Below are 21,236 nucleotides of genomic sequence, written 5' to 3' on the forward strand. Positions count from 1 at the left end.
TAAATAAATAAATAAATAAATAAATAATTTAACTGGCAAGAATCTCAAATAAAAGAAAACAAAAATAATTAGGAACAGAGAGCAGATCTCATCAAAATCTTATATCTGGTTCCCAAAATAAGAAATACGTTAAAATAAAAAGTCTGTCCCACTATATTACAAGAACCTGTAGCAAAGTAAAATATTACAAAATATTAGACAGTCTTGTTTAAAATTGTGTCATAACGTTTTCAGTACAGATAATTATGGGATCTCCCTGCAGAGAGATTATTGATCTTGTACATTTTTATAAAATGATATGTGCTCATCCTTGCCCAGCATCTCTAGACTGCAAAGGGATCAGGGGTTAATGGGAGATGGGATTTATTTTAAATGCGCACTAAACCATGTAGTTCTGCTTCTTCATGGAACTGCTGTATGTCCTTTAGAGCACAAGTACAGTAAGCAGCTAGATCTAGATAGAGACAATGGGGTAAATGTAATAGCCTGCAAAGTGCATCAGGCAAGATTTTGGCTGGTGCCCCCTTGCACAGATGCTAGTTCCACCTCTGACCCTGCATCGCTTTCCCAGCACCGTGATGGTGCTGGGAAAGCGATGCACCCCTCACCCACTGAAATTGCACCCCTTACCCCAGCTGAAATTACGCCATATAGTACTGTAACTTTATTCACATTATATTATTTATTACAAGCTATTTATATAGCGCACACATATTCCGCAGCGCTTTCCAGAGAACATTTGCTCATTCACATCAGTCCCTGCCCCAGTGGAGCTTACAATCTATATTCACTATCACATGTACATGCACACACATTCACACTAGGGTTAATTTTGTTTGGAGCCAATTAACCTACCAGTATATTTTTGGATTGTGGGAGGAAACCGGAGTTCCCTGAGGAAACCCCCGCAAGTACGGGGAGAATATACAAATTCCACAGAGTTAGGGCCATGGTGGGAATCGATCCCATGACCTCAGCACTGTAAGGCAGTAATGCTAACCATTACACCATCCATACTGCCCTATTGCAATAGTGTCTCTAATTCACGTTACATCACACAGTAGTACAACTTTACCTTACATATGTTATTCCTCACAGTAGTGCCTCTTATTCACATTACACCACACCATATCGCTCTTTATTCCCATTAGACCACACAGTAGTGCCCTTTCTATATGTTACGTCACAAAGTACTATAGTACACCTTATACACATAATGCCGCACATTAGTAATGCAATTCGTATGCAGATAGAGCCGCAGTCACATACAGAATATAGGCATGCTGCATATCATTTTAATCAGCAGAAGCTGCTTGTGCCCCTAGGCATTCCAAATGCCGAGTCGGATCAGCGGGTTCCATGCGAGTCTGCCTGATGTTTTAAAGTAGCAATCATTAAAAAGACAAAACCAAAATTAATAACTCCTAAGATGTAACAATTGAATTAGTAATATCTATGAAAAAATTGATAAGTCCACCTGTTTCCATGGTAAAAAGCAGTAAATATATTTATGCCAATACTGGTAGTTAGGGGGCAATTCAATCAGCTGTAGTAATTTACTGCAGCTAATTGGTCCCCTGGGGGTTATCCAATTAGCCCCGACGCTGGCATTTATCCGGGATTTATTTCTGGGACCCACTAAGGTCCTGAAAAAAAAAAAAATCACAGATAAGTGGCCTGTTTTTGCGACCACGAAAACAGATAGGTCCGGGAACTTAAACACAAAGAAACAGAAGCTGCTATCTGGGTGCACTGAGAACCTCACAATTAATTAATAAAACATATCTTCTGTTATTTTAATTTAAAATGAGATCGTTTCAATTCAGCCATTATGAAATATTAAAATTAATAGAAGAAGTGTAAAGAGTGAAGAAAAAGTGATTAAAAAAAATAATAATACTCTTATACAGAGACTGCTTGCTTTTAATAAAGGCTTTATAGCCCCCGCTTTTTGTTACATATGAATGTTAATAAGATCCTGTATATTTTCCAATTAGCTTATATCTTGCTATCAGGAAATCATATGTTCATAATATAAGAGAGCTCTAAATGTCACATAAAGATAAAGTGTATATCCTTATATGTTACAGTAAACAAATATTTCTAATATTTGTGTTGTCTTTCTTTATTATAAGTGATCCTATGCTGTATGAATAAGATGGTTAAATAAATATATATCCCTTTTTGATGTTACAGATATGTATAGAAAATCATCAGTGTTACATACACGCCTCATTACATTTATCTCACTGTCAGGGCCGCCATCAGGGGGGTGCTGGGGGCACAGCTGTCCCGAGCCCGGCCTCTCTGATAGAGAGAAGGGCCCGGGATGCTCATGCAGCCGCTATCCCGCGGTCGTCCCCGCTGTTCTGCCGCTGTCCTCCGACCCGCTGGCAGCTCTGCATTGAAAGCGTCCCTCCCAAAATGGCCGCCGCCACAGAGGAGACAGTTATTCAAGATACTAGAGGAGCCCTCTAGTATCTTGAATAACTGTCTCCTCTGAGGCGGCGCCATTTTGGGAGGGACGTTTTCAATACAGAGCTGCAGGACTACGTATACACATATACATACATACATACACACACACACACAAACAAACACACACACACACACACACACACACACACACCTCCCAATGTTATCCGGCCAGTATCGGACTGGGGCATGAAGGGCCCACCGGGGGCATACTGTTGTGGGGCCCATGCTTAAGGGTGTGGCCAGGCTCCAGTGGGAGTGTGGCCAGCCACCACAGAGGTTTGGCTAACCATCACAGAGTACATGTTCTGTGCCCCTTGGTAAATGTATAAAAAAACAAATTTTTGTGAAGTATAATGTAACATATGTATAATGCATAATTCAAGTGCACTAGGATAGAGTCTGGAACATGATCCCTAGATGAGGAGGGCCCACGGGTAGTTTCCCCTGATCCCCTGTGGGCCAGTCCGACCATGTATCCGGCACTCGGGGACAAATAACTCCAAAAGCAGCAAGTAGCTACAACGTTTCAGGGTATTTAGCCCCTTTATATATATCTTAAAAAGTTCAACTAAAAAAAATATTCCTACCTTAAATACACAGGTTGAGACTTGAGGGGGTGGCTTCTTTTATTTCACTTTTTTTTCTGGGGGGTGGGCTGCTTATTTTGACACAGTCCTGGGCCCCACAATTTCTGATGACAGCCCTGCTCACTGCGCTCGTGTCCTGCGGGGCCGCCTGTGACACAGCACCAAGTGAGTTTATTCTCAGGATATACTTGATCTCAGTGAATCGGTATCCGATTGATAGATAGTGTCTAGTTAGACAGTCAATAGATAGACACCATATGTTAGACAGACATTAGGTCGACAGGGTCAAAAGGTCGACATGAAAATGGTCGACATAAAAAAGATAGACACATTTTTTTTTTAAATGTAACATGTTTTTGGACTATTTCATACCTTCTCTATCCATGTCGCCATAGAGTTGGATATAAACCTTGTGGCGAGCGCAGCGAGCCACCGAGCCCGAAGCGTGGCGAGCCCCGCGAGGGTATGCCTTTCTACAATTGGGGGTCCCAGATGACAAAACGATGCACACAAACCACAAAAATTAAAAAAACATGGTGTCTACCTTTTTTTATGTCGACCATTTCCATGTCGACCGTTTGACCCTGTCGACCTTTTGTACTGTCTACCTTTTTCATGTCGACCTTTTGACCCTGTCGACCTGTCTAACATATGGTGTCTATCTATTGACTGTCTAACTAGACACTGTCTATCTATTATACCAGTGAATCATCTCTCCACTAGTTAATCATCATGAGGAGTATAATGATACAATGTAGTTGTATCCTTCTTATCAAAACATAAATGCACCTGCACCTTTTGTTTCCCAGATAATGTCACAGTAATCTTTTTATTCAATTGTGTGTTAATTCACTGGTGTTGTTAAACAGTTAGGGCAGAGGTTCTCAACTGTGTGCCATGGCTCCCTGGGGTGCCTCGGGACACTTGCAGGGGGGCCCTGGGTTGGTGGTCCATGACCAATTCAAATTATTCATGGTCAATATAATAGGCAAAACCAGTGCTGGTGGCTGCCATCCATAAAATATGTGGCCAAACAGGAGCAAATCTTGTCCCTCACCACACAACTGACCCTAACGATAACATATAAACGCGATCTACTTAATGTAATATTTCTTTCTAAATTTCTCAAAAATAAATTTTTGGCCTAGGGGTGCCGTGAAAAAAATTCTGATATTCTAGGGCGCCGTGATTCAAAAAAGTTTGGAAACCACTGAGTTAGGGAATGCAGTGTGCTGTATGCCGATTTCAGTCTCCGGCCCCGGCAGCTTGTCTGCCAGTGTCTATATGAATGCTGTGTGCAACTACCACACAGGAGCCGGACCACGTGTAGCGGCTCTGGGACGGGTTGCTGGATGCGGCTAGCCGTTGGGCATGCGCTCTCACCGCCGCAGCCCTCACCCAGCACTACAGTCTCAGCACAGTTATCGGAGCACTGTCAGCTACTTGTAAGCACTTATACACTTTGGTTATCATAACATAATAGCGGTATGAAGCTGGGGCGGATCTAGACTTTTCTTTTAGGGGGCGGTTGATTAATTATTCCTGACTCCTCCCCCTCCACTCATTACTCCTCCCACCTCCCTTCCTAACTGTCCGATAGAGATCGAGAGAGAGAGGTGGGGGGATCCAAGGTTTGATACATCTCACCTTAAGTGGTTAATAACTGTATACTAATGCCCATTGCCATATGCCCCATGGTTTTCCCAGCCCAGTGCCTTCTGCAATGTAATCAGACTCTGTCTGATGCAAACACCACGACAGCTCTATAATATCACCCTGTAATATTCCTTACGCTGTGAAACTCCGCAGCAGCAGAGAGCCAGAAGCCTCAGTAACTGGACACAAAACTGATAGGAAGGGAGTTGCCGCGTCTGAGACAGTGTCCCTCCTGCGTCACCACCACTGCTGCTCAGTCACTGACTACCGCCCCGTGCCCTGGAATGTCAGCTGCGGGCCTTCCGTACCCACTCTAGCTGCCACCCACCCAGACCAGAGCAACAAGGGTCATACGCGTGACCTGCCTGCACCAGAGTGCCGGTACCCAGCTGGTGAGTGATCCCACTGGCCCCACTATACCTAGCTCGCGTGTGTGTGCTCTACACTCATACATATATACATACTACTGGGCTGCCTGCCCACTGGATAGTGTGGAGAGCAGCAAAGTGGGCGTGGCTATGACTATGTTAGGGGGGGGGGCTTCCCCCCCACCCCCGAATCCAGTCCTGGTATGACGTATTGCAGTCTCTGAAACACCTATGTACATTTCACAAGAGGCTGCTTCGTCAGGGCAGTGCTCCAATAACTGCTGAGACTGTAGTACTGGGTGAGGGCTGCAGCAGTGAGAGCGCATGCCCAACGGCTAGCCGCATCCAGCAACCGGTCCCGGAGCCGCTATACATGGTCCGGCTCCTGTGTGGTAGTTGCACACGGCATCAATATAGACACTGGCAGACAAGCTGCTGGGGCCGGAGACTGAAATCGGCATACAGCACACTGCATTCCCTAACTGTTTAACAACACCAGTGAATTAACACACAATTGAATAAAAAGATTACTGTAACATTACCATCTGGGAAACAAAAAGGTGCAGGAGCATTTATGTTATGATAAGAAGGATATAACTACATTGTATCATTATACTCCTCATGATGAGTAACTAGTGGAGAGATGATTCACTGAGATCAAGTATATCCTGAGAATAAACTCACTTGGTGCTGTGTCACAGGCGGACCCGCAGGACACGAGCACAGTGAGATAAATGTAATGAGGCGTGTATGTAACACTGATGATTTTCTATACATATCTGTAACATCAAAAAGGGATATATATGTAACCATCTTATTCATACAGCATAGGATCACTTATAATAAAGAGAAACAACACAAATATTAGAAGGATTTGTTTACTGTAACATATAAGGAGATACACTTTATCTTTATGTGACATTTAGAGCTCTCTTATATTATGAACATATGATTTCCTGATAGCAAGATATAAGCTAATTGGAAAATATACAGGATCTTATTAACATTCACATGTAATAAAAAGCGGGGGCTATAAAGCCTTTATTAAAAGAAAAACCATCAAGACAGAAGCAAGCAGTCTCTGTATAAAATATATTTTTTATTTTAATCACTTTTTCTTCACTTTTTACACTTCTATTAATTTTAATATTTCATAATGGCTGAATTGAAACAATTTCATTGTAAATGAAAATAATAAAATATATGTTTTATTAATTAATTGTGAGGTTCTCAGTGCACCCAGATAACAGCGTCTGTTTCTGTGTGTTTGTGTTATAGTCTTCAAGTTATGGGTGGCACTCCAAACTTACTATAAATCTAGGTATGCATGTATACCACATAATTTCATTAAGTAAAGGGAACAAAACGTGTCAATTTATTTCTACCAGTGCGGGAGTATTTTTGTTGTGGAGATAAGGGGCCTAATTCTGAGTTGATCGCAGCATCAAATTTCTTAGCAGTTGGGCAAAACCATGTGCACTGCAGGGGGGACAGATATAACATGTGCAGAGAGAGTTAGATTTGGGTGGGGTGCATTCAAACTGAAACCTAAATTGCAGTGTAAAAATAAAGCAGCCAGTATTTACCCCGCACAGAAATGAAATAACCCACCCAAATCTAACTCTCTCTGCAAATGTTAAATCTGCCCCACCTGCAGTGCACATGGTTTTGCCCAATTGCTAACAAACTTGCTGCTGCGATCAACTCAGAATTACCCCCAAGGTCCGGGAACTTATCCTGGATCCTACAGTATACTGTATGTGTTCGCCTGAAAATGGATCAATTTTCAGGCAAAAAAAGTCTTCAATTGAAACACCTGAAAAAAACCAACACAATTTTTCACCCATAATTGAACTCCCCCTAAATGTCATAATAATAATAATAATAATAATAATAATAATAATAATAATACTGTATAACCTCCCTTTCGTGTTTTCTTCCCCATTGAATAAGCATTTCACCTTTTAAAAAAATGTATAGAAAAAAAATTGTTTGGTTTTGGTGCAAAAAAAGTGCACGACCATTTTTAAAAGAGTTTATGAGATTCTTTCAGTTTTCAAAAGCCCTAAGTGGTAATATGCGAAACTGTGGAGAAAGTGTGGGGCATGTGGGGTCATTTGGAAGTGAATTGGGGGTGCCAAAACAGAGATTTTGAAGGTTAGGGGGCTTCACGTCCACATATCCAACTTTCCACCACTTCATGACAAGTATTTATCCTAATGTACTGCTCGCTTTAATTGCATGGATGACTTTAATTAGTTATGGGAGAGGTGGGACATTTGAGCAGAAAATTACATGCGGCCAATGGCTGAAGCTTGCAGTACACTACTTAAAGTATACGTACCTAAACATGCACTTCTCTGACCAAGGTGGTTCAAGAATGAGTCCCATTAAAATTACAGCACAAAACCTAGGGGGTAATTCCAAGTTGATCGCAGCAGGAATTTTTTTTAGCAGTTGGGCAAAACCATGTGCACTGCAGGGGGGGGGGGGGCAGATATAACATGTGCAGAGAGAGTTAGATTTGGGTGGGTTATTTTGTTTCTGTGCGGGGTAAATACTGTCTGCTTTATTTTTACACTGCAATTTAGATTGCAGATTGAACACACCACTCCCAAATCTAACTCTCTCTGCACATGTTACATCTGCCTCCCCTGCAGTGCACATGGTTTTGCCCAACTGCTAAAAAATTGCAACTTGGAATTACCCCCCTAGAGTGGTAGATTTACTAAAACAGACAAGGGGAGTTGTTGCCCATTGCAGTCACAATCAGATTCAGCCTATCATTTCCTAGAATGCAATAGGTACACGATAGCTAGAATCTGTTGATTGCTATGGGCAACACCAACGCTTTTCATTTTTAGAAGCTTTAGTAAATCTATCCCAAAGACGGCTGGCGGGAATTAAAGTCCTTGTGAGGACTGGTAATAACTGTGAGCCCATCTGCACAGGCGGAACTTACCCATTGATCACATTTTAAAAATCTCACTCCACTAATGTATAAATTAGAATCTCCTTTCTGGGGGTATAGATAATACTATAGGCCCCCACACATTACCAACCTATTGTTGCAATTCTCCAAATCCCCAAACGGCTGGGTTGGAGAATCGGGAACATTAAACATTTAAAAATCTTGATCTCCCAATCGAAAATAGTTGGTATCTGCAAATCTGGGATTTTTTAATTGAAGGATTTCCCGATTACGCGACAAATCACCGATCATTAATGGCCACCGTTCCAGGCTTATAAAGTAGAAAAGTGATGGTGTTGTCCCTAGCAACCAATCCAATTCTGTCTAACACTTTCTAGACTGTAACAGAGAAATGACAGCTAGAATCTGATTGGTTATACCAACCAACCACTGATTGGTTATACCACATTACCACTTCTAATTTTTAGAAACTTTTTCGTAAATCTAACCCCCTAGTTGTGCTGGTGAGGTGGTGAGCTTTCCCAAGTATATCAAGGAACAGCCTCAGTCAACACGTAAGCCTGTGAGTACTTATGCTTTCTACAAATGCCAGTATTGGCTCTGTATACCAATGTGCCTTGGCAGAAATTAAGGCGTGCACGCGGCAGGTCCGAATCGGTCCTTTTCACTGCACAGCAGATGTTTTGCTCTTTTGTGAAACAATAGTCTCCCATCTTATTGGACTGGTAATGGCAATAGAAAAAAATTATAATAATTTGGTCACTAGAGGCACTATTTTAGGGATCAGTACGGGAAGCCGGCAGGCGGGATCCCGACTGCGAAGAAGCCGAAAGGGGTGAGTAAGGGGTGCTTTACTCTCTCCTCTACCCCTTAACCCTCCCTACTCGCTGCCTAACCCTAACCTCCCCCTTCGTGCCTGACCCAAACCTTCCCCCCCGTCAGTGCCTAAACCTAACCTCCCGTCCCCGCTGCCTAAACCTAACCCTCTTGGGCCGCAGCCTAACCCTAACAGGGGGATGCCTAACCCTAACCACCTCTACCCGCACCCTAAACTTCCCGGGGCGCTGCCTCACCCTAACAGGGGGATGCCTAACCCTGACCACCTCTACCCGCACCCTAAAGCTCCCGGGGCGCTGCCTCACCCTAACAGGGGGATGCCTAACCCTAACCACCTCTACCCGCACCCTAAACCTCCCGGGGCGCTGCCTAAACCTAGTTCTCCTCCCGCAGCCTAAACCAGCTTACCGCGTCAACGGCTATGTCTATTTATTTTATTACTAATAAGCAAATATTAAACTCTGACACAACAAGCTATGTATCTCATTTAACATGTACAGCAGAAACAATAATACAGACATCCTTTAAATTTAATACAAAAATAAAATGCACAAAGTCCCGTACCTCCGGCAGCTTGCAGGCTATTACAGTTCGCTTCTGGTGCCAAGGCCTATTTGCTTAAAATATATTATACTTCAATATCTTGTTATTGTTGCATCAAATACACAAACATTTTGAAATATTTATACACAAATAACAGTGAAAAGGGACAGAAGTTTGTAAAACTAGTGGAAATACTGATTTCATATCCAACACAGCAGGTTTTTGTCATGTCAGGTGGTTCATGCGCAAGACATTATGGAAGACATTAGAAAGAGACTTACGGCCTGAAGAATTCCCGTGGCATCCTGGGAGAGCCAGGCAGGATAGGCAACTTCATCATTCAAGATAGCTTCAAAAAGATCATCCTCATTCTCTGCTTCAAAGGGGGCATGGCCACAAAGCATTTCATACAGAAGAACACCCATAGCCCACCAGTCCACCAGAGGTCCATACAACATCTCTTGTAAAATCTTTATACAAAAGAGAACATTATCATAAATTATGTAGCTGTTGGAGGACCAAGCTTTCTCACTTTGTGTTATTAGTTCATACTATTATGCTTGAGCACTGCCAAGCTAAGACCTCATGTGGCCCTAGGCAACATACTGGTTTAAGACCCTTCCTCCCTCCATTGGTCAAAACAAATAAAAACAAAATAGGTTAGGGTACTTTTGGCCGCACACTACACACTGGTCCCTAGATGGGAGCCTAAATTGCCCAACTGATGATACGTGGCCGAGCTTCCAATAGATAGCTTCATCAAATGTGTGTTTACTATATAGAAGAAACAACCTCAGAGCTGGACATGTTGACCGTGCATGGGGGCTTCTCACTGATACTGAATGAGCAACAATGGAGAAGTACCAGGTTAAGGCTGTGCTCTTTTGCATGCAGGGAATTGAGGAGTCAATGGTTGGTATAGGACAATTCATAATGGGCTTGAGGCTATTATCTTGGGTATGGATCTGGATATAGTAGGCATTATAATACAGGTTGAGTATCCCATATCCAAATATCCAAAATACGGAATATTCCGAAATACGGACTTTTTTGAGCGAGAGTGAGATAGTGAAACTTTTGTTTTCTGATGGCTCAATGTACACAAACTTTGTTTAATACACACAGTTATTAAAAATATTGTATTAAATGACCTTCAGACTGTGTATATAAGGTGTATATGAAACATAAATGAATTGTGTGAATGTCGACACACTTTGTTTAATGCACAAAGTTATAAAAAATATTGGCTAAAATTACCTTCAGGCTGTGTGTATAAGGTGTATATGAAACATAAATGCATTCTGTGCTTAGATTTAGGTCCCATCACCATGATATCTCATTATGGTATGCAATTATTCCAAAATACGGAAAAATCCCATATCCAAAATACCTCTGGTCCCAAGCATTTTGGATAAGGGATACTCAACCTGTAGTACTGTATGTGGTCCAGGTAAGAACCACAGGAGATGCAGACTCCCTTATACAGATGGTATGAGATTAGTGAATCATTGTACAGCAGAGCACCTAGGGGCAGATTTATTAAGCCTGGTGAAGTGATAAAGTGGGAAGTGATAACGCACCAGCCAATCAGCTCCTAATTTCCATGTTACAGGCTGGGTTTGAAAAATGACAGTTAGGAGCTGCTTGGCTGGTGCGTTATCACCTTCCACTTTATCACTTCACCAGGCTTCATAAATCTGCCCTAGGCTAATTCAGCTTGTAGTCTGCATCTCTGCATAATGCCCACATGAACCATTTGGCTCATATATTATGTGTGAATTTGGCTCTGGTGCTAGCCAGTGCCTCCTCAGCCTTCAACTTGTAGTCAAAGTACAGCACAACACCTAGTTCAGCTTGTAGTCACTGTGCAGTACAACACCTAGTTCAGCTTGTAGTCACTGTGCAGCACAACACCTAGTTCAGCTTTACCCCACTGGACGTCCCCACATTAATTGTTCAGCTTGTAATCATTGTGCAGCACAACACTAGTTTAGCTTGTAATCATTGTGCAGCACAGCACCTAGTGCAGCTTGTAATCATTGTGCAGTACAACACTAGTTCAGCTCGTAGACATTGTGCAGCACAACACTAGTTCAGCTTGTAGTCATAGTGCAGCACAACACCTAGTTCAACTTGTAGTCAAAGTACAGCACAACACCTAGTTCAACTTGTAGTCAAAGTACAGCACAACACCTAGTTCAGCTTGTAGTCACTGTGCAGCACACTACCTAGTTCAGCTTGTAGTCACTGTGCAGCACAACACCTAGTTCAGCTTATAGTCATTGTGCTGCACAACACCTAGTTCAGCTTGTAGTCATTGTGCTGCACAACACCTAGTTCAGCTTCTAGACATTGTGCAGCACAACACCTAGTTCAGCTTTTAGACATTGTGCTGCACAACACCTAGTTCAGCTTCTAGACATTGTGCAGCACAACACCTAGTTCAGCTTTTAGACATTGTGCAGCACAACACCTAGTTCAGCTTGTAGTCACTGTGCAGTACAACACCTAGTTCAGCTTGTAGTCACTGTGCAGCACAACACCTAGTTCAGCTTTACCCCACTGGACGTCCCCACATTAATTGTTCAGCTTGTAATCATTGTGCAGCACAACACTAGTTTAGCTTGTAATCATTGTGCAGCACAGCACCTAGTGCAGCTTGTAATCATTGTGCAGTACAACACTAGTTCAGCTCGTAGACATTGTGCAGCACACTAGTTCAGCTTGTAGTCATAGTGCAGCACAACACCTAGTTCAACTTGTAGTCAAAGTACAGCACAACACCTAGTTCAGCTTGTAGTCACTGTGCAGCACACTACCTAGTTCAGCTTGTAGTCACTGTGCAGCACAACACCTAGTTCAGCTTATAGTCACTGTGCTGCACAAAACCTAGTTCAGCTTGTAGTCATTGTGCTGCACAACACCTAGTTCAGCTTCTAGACATTGTGCAGCACAACACCTAGTTCAGCTTGTAGTCACTGTGCTGCACAACACCTAGTTCAGCTTGTAGTCACTGTGCTGCACAACACCTAGTTCAGCTTGTAGTCACTGTGCTGCACAACATCTAGTTCAGCTTGTAGTCATTGTGCTGCACAACACCTAGTTCAGCTTCTAGACATTGTGCAGCACAACACCTAGTTCAGCTTTTAGACATTGTGCAGCACAACACCTAGTTCAGCTTGTAGTCACTGTGCTGCACAACACCTAGTTCAGCTTATAATAATAAAAGTAAGTTTTACTCATCACATTGGAGCTGAATCTCTATTAGAGGTCTGTGGCTTTTATTATTTGTGCAAAATGCTACAGATGTTTCCTTGACCTTTAAAGAATCTTAAATAAAGCCATATTAAGAAAATAATATACTCAAAGGGGGGAATGCAAATGTTTGAAAAGTCGGTTGGGTGTCTGTTTTTTCCTATTAGATTGCTTTCCCCTATCTAATAGACAGACACCCAACCGACTTTTCAAACATTTGAATTCCCCCCAAAGTGTTTAATTAAAAACTCATTTGTTCCAGATTAACCTATTTCCATGAAACCACGCAATTTTTCCACACAATGGGGCAGATGTATTAAGCCTGGAGAAGGGATAAAGAAGTGATAAAGCAGTGATAAGTGGAAGGTGATAACGCACCAGCCAGTCAGCTCCTGTCATTTTTCAAATCCGTAATGACTGGCTGGTGCGTTATCACCTTGCACTTATCACTGCTATCACTTCTTATCCCTTCTTCAGGTTAATACATCTGCCACCATATCCCTTCAGGATTCTCTAATGCAGACTAAAGAGATTTCGGTAAAAATAATGCTACCTCTGGTGCAATGTAATCAGGTGTCCCGCAGAATGTTGAAGTTGTACATCCTTCACGAATCCCCTCTTTGCACATCCCAAAGTCAGCCAGCTTGCAATGACCTTCATGATCGAGCAAAACGTTGTCCAGCTTCAGATCTCTGCAACAAATGAAATCAGTGGTTATTACACACAGCTATACAAGAATCTAGAAAACTCAAAATGTTCTGTACCTTTTATTATACTTTACACATATGGCGCCATAAGGGTTCCATAGAACCATGCATAATGGTTGGAACATATAGAAAATAAATATAGAAATATATAGAAATCATACAGGACAGTTATAGGCACGTTTACAAATATACATAATGATAACTTACGGGAGGTTGAAGAGGCCCTGCGCACAAGAGCTTATACTAGACACAAAAAACTAGAGGGAATAGAGTTTAACATTGTTGGAGACATAGGAGAGAGGGCAGTTAGGCTTGGGTGAAACATTAGATTTTAGGTCATGGGGACTGGGAGAGTGCCTGATAGAGCGTGGGGTAAGACGTCCCAGAGAATAGGAGAAGCACAGGAGAAATCTTGGAGATGTGTATGGGAGGTGGTGATCAGGAACCAGGAGAGGCAGCAGTCATTGCAAGGCTGCCATGGCAAGCCCAGGTGTTACAGAGTAGTTACAGTATTTTGGCCAAAGTAATGCATGTACCCAACCTCCCATGCAGTTTTTCCATGTCTTACAAACAGATGCTGCTGAAAGACACAGAAGTCTGCACAATAAAAAGGTAATTACAAATGCAAACAGATGCATATACCTTCAGTTTACATTCTAAACTTTTCAGTTTACTATAAATTTCACAAGTACATTTGTGGATGGTATGCAATTTCTTCTTCAGAAAGCCTAAGTACACTTCATTGGTTAATGGGCTCTCTATCTGCTTATACGAATGCAGTCACAGGCGTTGCACTGCTACACTAAGCACTGTTAGCAGGAAAGGGTTAATAAGCATCTACTGGCACTCACAGCAGTACCGCTGGAGGAGCACTTTAGAGGGCGTTTAGGGAGTTACGTGACATTTCTCATCCTGAATAATGGCTTGTAGTCAGTCTGTGGCATTCTGGTCTGTGGGCGCTGGTATATTGGGCATGTATCCCAGACATAAACCCAGGGCTCAAGACCTGAGGCACTGGGATTGCATTGCAGCTCTGACCTTGGAACCAGGCACAAAGGATTCTTTTTCTGTCCATAAACTGCATTCCAGGAAAATCTCTTTCACACCTCACCACTTTCTCATCAATCATATTTTCCTTTGCAACACGGCCTATTTTTCCCCCCTTTTTCTGTAAGTGGAGTGTTTAATGAAACTGCTGCCTCATGCAACGAGACGTTTTTTTTCACACCAGCATAAAAAAAAAATCAGGCTAGTTAGTTATAGAGTAGGCAACGTTAGGAGGGTTACAATAGGCACCCTGTTACCTTCAGCTCTCTTCTGGCGGTGGATGAGCATAAGACATGTAGTTCATCACTTGACTAGGCAGAAGAAAAGTATTTGGTCTTTGTGGATCTCGTCAGTCCCATCCCACCCTCATAGAGAACAATTAATGTTCAGCAGTCTTGTGGGACACATGCTTTCTGGTTAATCGATTTTCGGGTGCCTCCTGGCCAATCCGGGAGAATAGGCAAGTATGCCTCCGATATATCGCAAATGTAGAATATGAATTGTGTTCACATAATATAAAACACCACTGTAAAATAAACATTGCCAATAGCACATACAAGACACAATGCAAATAAACATGAGAAATTCCATAGGAATTAAAGTGCACGCTATTCTATGTATAAGAAACTAGTCAGAGATTTGAGATAAGGATGTCATAACACGGAAAGTATTTTTTTCTACGCACTCCAGACCAGTGACGTTTCTAGCGGCAGGCGCGCCGTGCGATCGCACAGGGCGCCCGTCGCAACACCTGCTGGCTGATTTGCTGCTCCCGCCCACTTGGGGGTGCGTAGTTTCACAAAATGATGCAGCTGCATTGTGATGTCACGATACAATCGCGTCATTTCATTAAAACTCCGCCCCCCCAGAGTACTATGGGTGAGAGGATGGGGGGGAGCAGGTAATAGCAGTACTGTAATGAGCGTGACACCCAGAACATGAAACCCCCCTGGTAACGAGCATTACACCCCTGGCAATGAACATGATACCCAGTGCATGAAACCTCTGTCAACAAGCATTACATTCCTGGCAACGAGCATGATACCCAGAGCATGAAACCCCTGGCAACGAGCATGGAACACAGAGCTTGAAACCCCATGGCAACGAGCGGGTCATGTAAAAGTAATTAGAAGCCTTACTGTATGGCATAATGTATCACGGGCATTGCGGTGTGTGGCATAACATGGTGCAAGGGGCATTACTGTGCGGGGCTTAATATGGTGTAATATTTTAGTTTCCTGTGGTGGCCAAGGTCTGTTGGTGCAGAGCAAAAACTGGGGTGTAAGGTAGTCTTTTTCCAGCGAGTCCGCGCCTAGTTTAGTGAAGCCACACACCCTTATCGGAAGCGCATGCACAAAATATTTTTTATGGCGTGGGGCGCACATTTTAGAGTGCCTGGTGGTGGTTGGGGTGGGTCCACATTTTTTTACTGTTCGCACTGGGGGCCTGAGTGTGTAGAAATAACCCTGCTCCAGACGAGGATGAGGGAAACAAGTAGTGCTGTACTTCTCTGCACTGCTGTCCCATCATGTTGTAACTTGGGGTGTGCGTGCATGCAGGGCCCTGTGGATGTCCCAGTCACTTCCCTACGGCACCTGCACTTTGCTTGCAGGGTGAATTGCTACCAGTGCCAGGGATGGCCATCAATCATTTAAAACCATTGATTATCTATGACTGATGTAGAATACTTTTCATTTAAAACCATTGATTGTCAACGACTGATGTAGAATACTTTTACCATTGAAGGTATATAACCAGATGGTTTCCCGCCATCGATGGTAGCTGTATTCCCAATGGGTCGTCCCCTTAAATTTTCAGTGCTGCTGGCTGGTAGGCAGGTTAGGCAGCAGTCCTGCATCCCCCCGGCTCTTACACTGTGTACATGGTGTGTAAGAGCCGGGGATAGGAAGTCCCACTCCTAGACAGGGTCGGCTGTCAATCACAGCTCGGCCCTGCCCCTGGCTCTCTCACAAAAGAAGCGACAGCTGACATGTATGCGCAGAAACTACGAAGGCAAAACCATTAATGGTACCACACAGAACAGTCACTTGTCATTGATGATTTGTGCCACCATCGTCAGAGATGATAACGAAGCCGATGGCCGGAATAGGTATTATCGGCAGTGCTCTACTTACTGGAGCCTGTGGCAGTGTCAGCGGTCCCACCACCTATGAGTGACATACTGACATCATGGGTGTAGGGGGTGGGGTCAGCACAGGGCACAATGACGCCTTGTTATGGCACCGCAGTTATTATATGACCTATAAATATGATCAATGCAGAAAGCAACTTCAGAGATGAATCTGCGGTCAGCCAACTGGAACGGACTAGCTCACATCTAATACAGCTACTGACAGTATTCACGTCTCTTCATGGGTCTGCCTCTGTCCTCAATTATGTCCTCACTGTACTTGGTTTGCATTTACTGTACATGCCCCTCCACCTCTAAACGGAAGGAGGCACAGGCACCCAGTCTGCATATGGATACAGGTGTGTGAGCTGGCATAATACAAAGTTGTACAGTATATGCCAAGTGAGCGAGCTGACTCAGCACAAGTGTCATGTTCTGCAGCCTGCCTGCTCGCTAGTGATTCTGAATGGAATGTGGGATAGAATGGAATCTGTAAGTTTTTCTAAGGAAGTATTACAAACGCAGGCAACAGATCTGGATTTAAAATAAGATTTTACTTACCGATAAATCTATTTCTCGGAGTCCGTAGTGGATGCTGGGGTTCCTGAAAGGACCATGGGGAATAGCGGCTCCGCAGGAGACAGGGCACAAAAAGTAAAGCTTTTCCAGATCAGGTGGTGTGCACTGGCTCCTCCCCCTATGACCCTCCTCCAGACTCCAGTTAGGTACTGTGCCCGGACGAGCGTACACAATAAGGGAGGATTTTGAATCCCGGGTAAGACTCATACCAGCCACACCAATCACACCGTACAACTTGTGATCTAAACCCAGTTAACAGTATGATAACAGCGGAGCCTCTGAAAGATGGCTTCCTTCAACAATAACCCGAATTAGTTAACAATAACTATGTACAATTATTGCAGATAATCCGCACTTGGGATGGGCGCCCAGCATCCACTACGGACTCCGAGAAATAGATTTATCGGTAAGTAAAATCTTATTTTCTCTATCGTCCTAGTGGATGCTGGGGTTCCTGAAAGGACCATGGGGATTATACCAAAGCTCCCAAACGGGCGGGAGAGTGCGGATGACTCTGCAGCACCGAATGAGAGAACTCCAGGTCCTCCTTAGCCAGAGTATCAAATTTGTAAAATTTTACAAACGTGTTCTCCCCTGACCACGTAGCTGCTCGGCAAAGTTGTAATGCCGAGACCCCTCGGGCAGCCGCCCAAGATGAGCCCACCTTCCTTGTGGAGTGGGCCTTTACAGATTTAGGCTGTGGCAGGCCTGCCACAGAATGTGCAAGTTGGATTGTGCTACAGATCCAACGAGCAATCGTCTGCTTAGACGCAGGAGCACCCATCTTGTTGGGTGCATACAATATAAACAACGAGTCAGATTTTCTGACTCCAGCTGTCCTTGCAATATATATTTTTAATGCTCTGACAACGTCCAGTAACTTGGAGTCCTCCAAGTCACTTGTAGCCGCAGGCACTACAATAGGCTGGTTCAGATGAAATGCTGACACCACCTTAGGGAGAAAATGCGGACGAGTCCGCAGTTCTGCCCTGTCCGAATGGAAAATCAGATATGGGCTTTTGTAAGATAAAGCTGCCAGTTCTGACACTCTCCTGGCCGAAGCCAGGGCTAGAAGCATGGTCACTTTCCATGTGAGATATTTCAAATCCACCTTCTTTAGTGGTTCAAACCAATGAGATTTTAGAAAGTCCAAAACCACATTGAGATCCCACGGTGCCACTGGAGGCACCACAGGAGGCTGTATATGTAGCACTCCCTTAACAAAGGTCTGGACTTCAGGGACTGAAGCCAATTCTTTTTGAAAGAAAATCGACAGGGCCGAAATTTGAACCTTAATAGATCCCAATTTGAGACCCATAGACAATCCTGATTGCAGGAAATGTAGGAATCGACCCAGTTGAAATTCCTCCGTCGGAGCACTCCGATCTTCGCACCACGCAACATATTTTCGCCAAATTCGGTGATAATGTTGCACGGTTACTTCCTTCCTTGCTTTAATCAAAGTAGGAATGACTTCTTCCGGCATGCCTTTTTCCTTTAGGATCCGGCGTTCAACCGCCATGCCGTCAAACGCAGCCGCGGTAAGTCTTGAAACAGACAGGGACCCTGCTGAAGCAAGTCCCTCCTTAGAGGTAGAGGCCACGGATCTTCCGTGATCATCTCTTGAAGTTCCGGGTACCAAGTCCTTCTTGGCCAATCCGAAACCACTAGTATCGTCCTTACGCCTCTTTGCCGTATAATTCTCAATACTTTTGGTATGAGAGGCAGAGGAGGAAACACATACACCGACTGGTACACCCAAGGCGTTACCAGCGCGTCCACAGCTATTGCCTGCGGATCTCTTGACCTGGCGCAATACCTGTCCAGTTTTTTGTTGAGGCGAGACGCCATCATGTCCACCATTGGTCTTTCCCAACGGGTTACCAGCAAGTGGAAGACTTCTGGATGAAGTCCCCACTCTCCCGGGTGAAGATCGTGTCTGCTGAGGAAGTCTGCTTCCCAGTTGTCCACTCCCGGGATGAACACTGCTGACAGTGCTATCACATGATTCTCTGCCCAGCGAAGAATCCTTGCAGCTTCTGCCATTGCACTCCTGCTTCTTGTGCCGCCCTGTCTGTTCACATGGGCGACTGCCGTGATGTTGTCCGACTGGATCAACACCGGTTTTCCCTGAAGCAGAGGTTCTGCCTGGCTTAGAGCATTGTATATTGCTCTTAGTTCCAGAATGTTTATGTGAAGAGACGTTTCCAGGCTCGTCCATACTCCCTGGAAGTTTCTTCCTTGTGTGACTGCTCCCCAGCCTCTCAGGCTGGCGTCCGTGGTCACCAGGATCCAATCCTGTATGCCGAATCTGCGGCCCTCCAATAGATGAGCACTCTGCAACCACCACAGAAGAGACACCCTTGTCCTTGGAGACAGGGTTATCCGCAGGTGCATCTGAAGATGCGACCCTGACCATTTGTCCAACAGATCCCTTTGGAAAATTCTTGCGTGGAATCTGCCGAATGGAATTGCTTCGTAAGAAGCCACCATTTTTCCCAGGACTCTTGTGCATTGATGTACAGACACCTTTCCTGGTTTTAGGAGGTTCCTGACAAGCTCGGATAACTCCTTGGCTTTTTCCTCCGGGAGAAAAACCTTTTTCTGAACCGTGTCCAGAATCATCCCTAGGAACAGCAGACGAGTTGTCGGCATTAACTGGGATTTTGGAATATTCAGAATCCACCCGTGCTGTTTTAGCACTTCTTGTGTTCTCTGGACCTTGCCCTTATTAGGAGATCGTCCAAGTATGGGATAATTAATATGCCTTTTCTTCGAAGAAGAATCATCATCTCGGCCATTACCTTTGTAAAGACCCGAGGTGCCGTGGACAATCCGAACGGCAGCGTCTGAAACTGATAGTGACAGTTTTGTACAACGAACCTGAGGTACCCCTGGTGTGAGGGGTAAATTGGAACGTGGAGATACGCATCCTTGATGTCCAAGGATACCATAAAGTCCCCCTCTTCCAGGTTCGCTATCACTGCTCTGAGTGACTCCATCTTGAACTTGAACTTCTTTATGTACAGGTTCAAGGACTTCAGATTTAGAATAGGCCTTACCGAGCCATCCGGCTTCGGTACCACAAAAAGAGTGGAATAATACCCCTTCCCTTGTTGTAGAAGAGGTACCTTGACTATCACCTGCTGAGAGTACAGCTTGTGAATGGCTTCCAAAACCGTCTCCCTTTCGGAGGGGGACGTTGGTAAAGCAGACTTCAGGAAACGGCGAGGTGGATCTGTCTCTAATTCCAACCTGTACCCCTGAGATATTATCTGCAGGATCCAGGGATCTACCTGCGAGTGAGCCCACTGCGCGCTGTAATTTTTGAGACGACCACCCACCGTCCCCGAGTCCGCTTGAGAAGCCCCAGCGTCATGCTGAGGCTTTTGTAGAAGCCGGGGAAGGCTTCTGTCCTTGGGAAGGAGCTGCCTGTTGCTGTCTCTTCCCTCGACCTCTGCCTCGTGGCAGATATGAATAGCCCTTTGCTCTCTTATTTTTAAAGGAACGAAAGGGCTGCGGTTGAAAAGTCGGTGCCTTTTTCTGTTGGGGAGTGACTTGAGGTAGAAAGGTGGATTTCCCGGCTGTAGCCGTGGCCACCAAATCTGATAGACCGACTCCAAATAACTCCTCCCCTTTATACGGCAAAACTTCCATATGTCGTTTTGAATCCGCATCGCCTGTCCACTGTCGCGTCCATAAAGCTCTTCTGGCCGAAATGGACATAGCACTTACCCGTGATGCCAGTGTGCAGATATCCCTCTGTGCATCACGCATATAAAGAAATGCATCCTTTATTTGTTCTAACGACAGTAAAATATTGTCCCTGTCCAGGGTATCAATATTTTCAATCAGGGACTCTGACCAAACTACCCCAGCACTGCACATCCAGGCAGTCGCTATAGCTGGTCGTAGTATAACACCTGCATGTGTGTATATACTTTTTTGGATATTTTCCATCCTCCTATCTGATGGATCTTTAAGTGCGGCCGTCTCAGGAGAGGGTAACGCCACTTGTTTAGATAAGCGTGTTAGCGCCTTGTCCACCCTAGGAGGTGTTTCCCAGCGCTCCCTAACCTCTGGCGGGAAAGGGTATAATGCCAATAATTTCTTTGA

The 21,236-nt window shown here is 44.2% G+C and overlaps 1 protein-coding gene across 2 annotated transcripts in view; it reads right to left on the minus strand.

The window, feature by feature from the left end:
• PRKCH (protein kinase C eta) overlaps positions 1 to 21,236 on the minus strand; it is a 386,129-nt gene that overhangs the window by 15,600 nt on the left and 349,293 nt on the right. For both annotated transcript variants that reach the window (XM_063947701.1, XM_063947703.1), the window contains exons 11-12: positions 13,210 to 13,348; positions 9,683 to 9,871 (exon numbers count right to left, since the gene is read on the minus strand). In XM_063947701.1, the coding sequence (XP_063803771.1) occupies positions 9,683 to 9,871; positions 13,210 to 13,348 (328 nt within the window). The remainder of the gene's footprint in view (positions 1 to 9,682; positions 9,872 to 13,209; positions 13,349 to 21,236) is intronic.

This window comes from Pseudophryne corroboree, chromosome 12 (assembly GCF_028390025.1).
Source record: "Pseudophryne corroboree isolate aPseCor3 chromosome 12, aPseCor3.hap2, whole genome shotgun sequence".
Lineage (NCBI taxonomy): Eukaryota > Metazoa > Chordata > Amphibia > Anura > Myobatrachidae > Pseudophryne > Pseudophryne corroboree.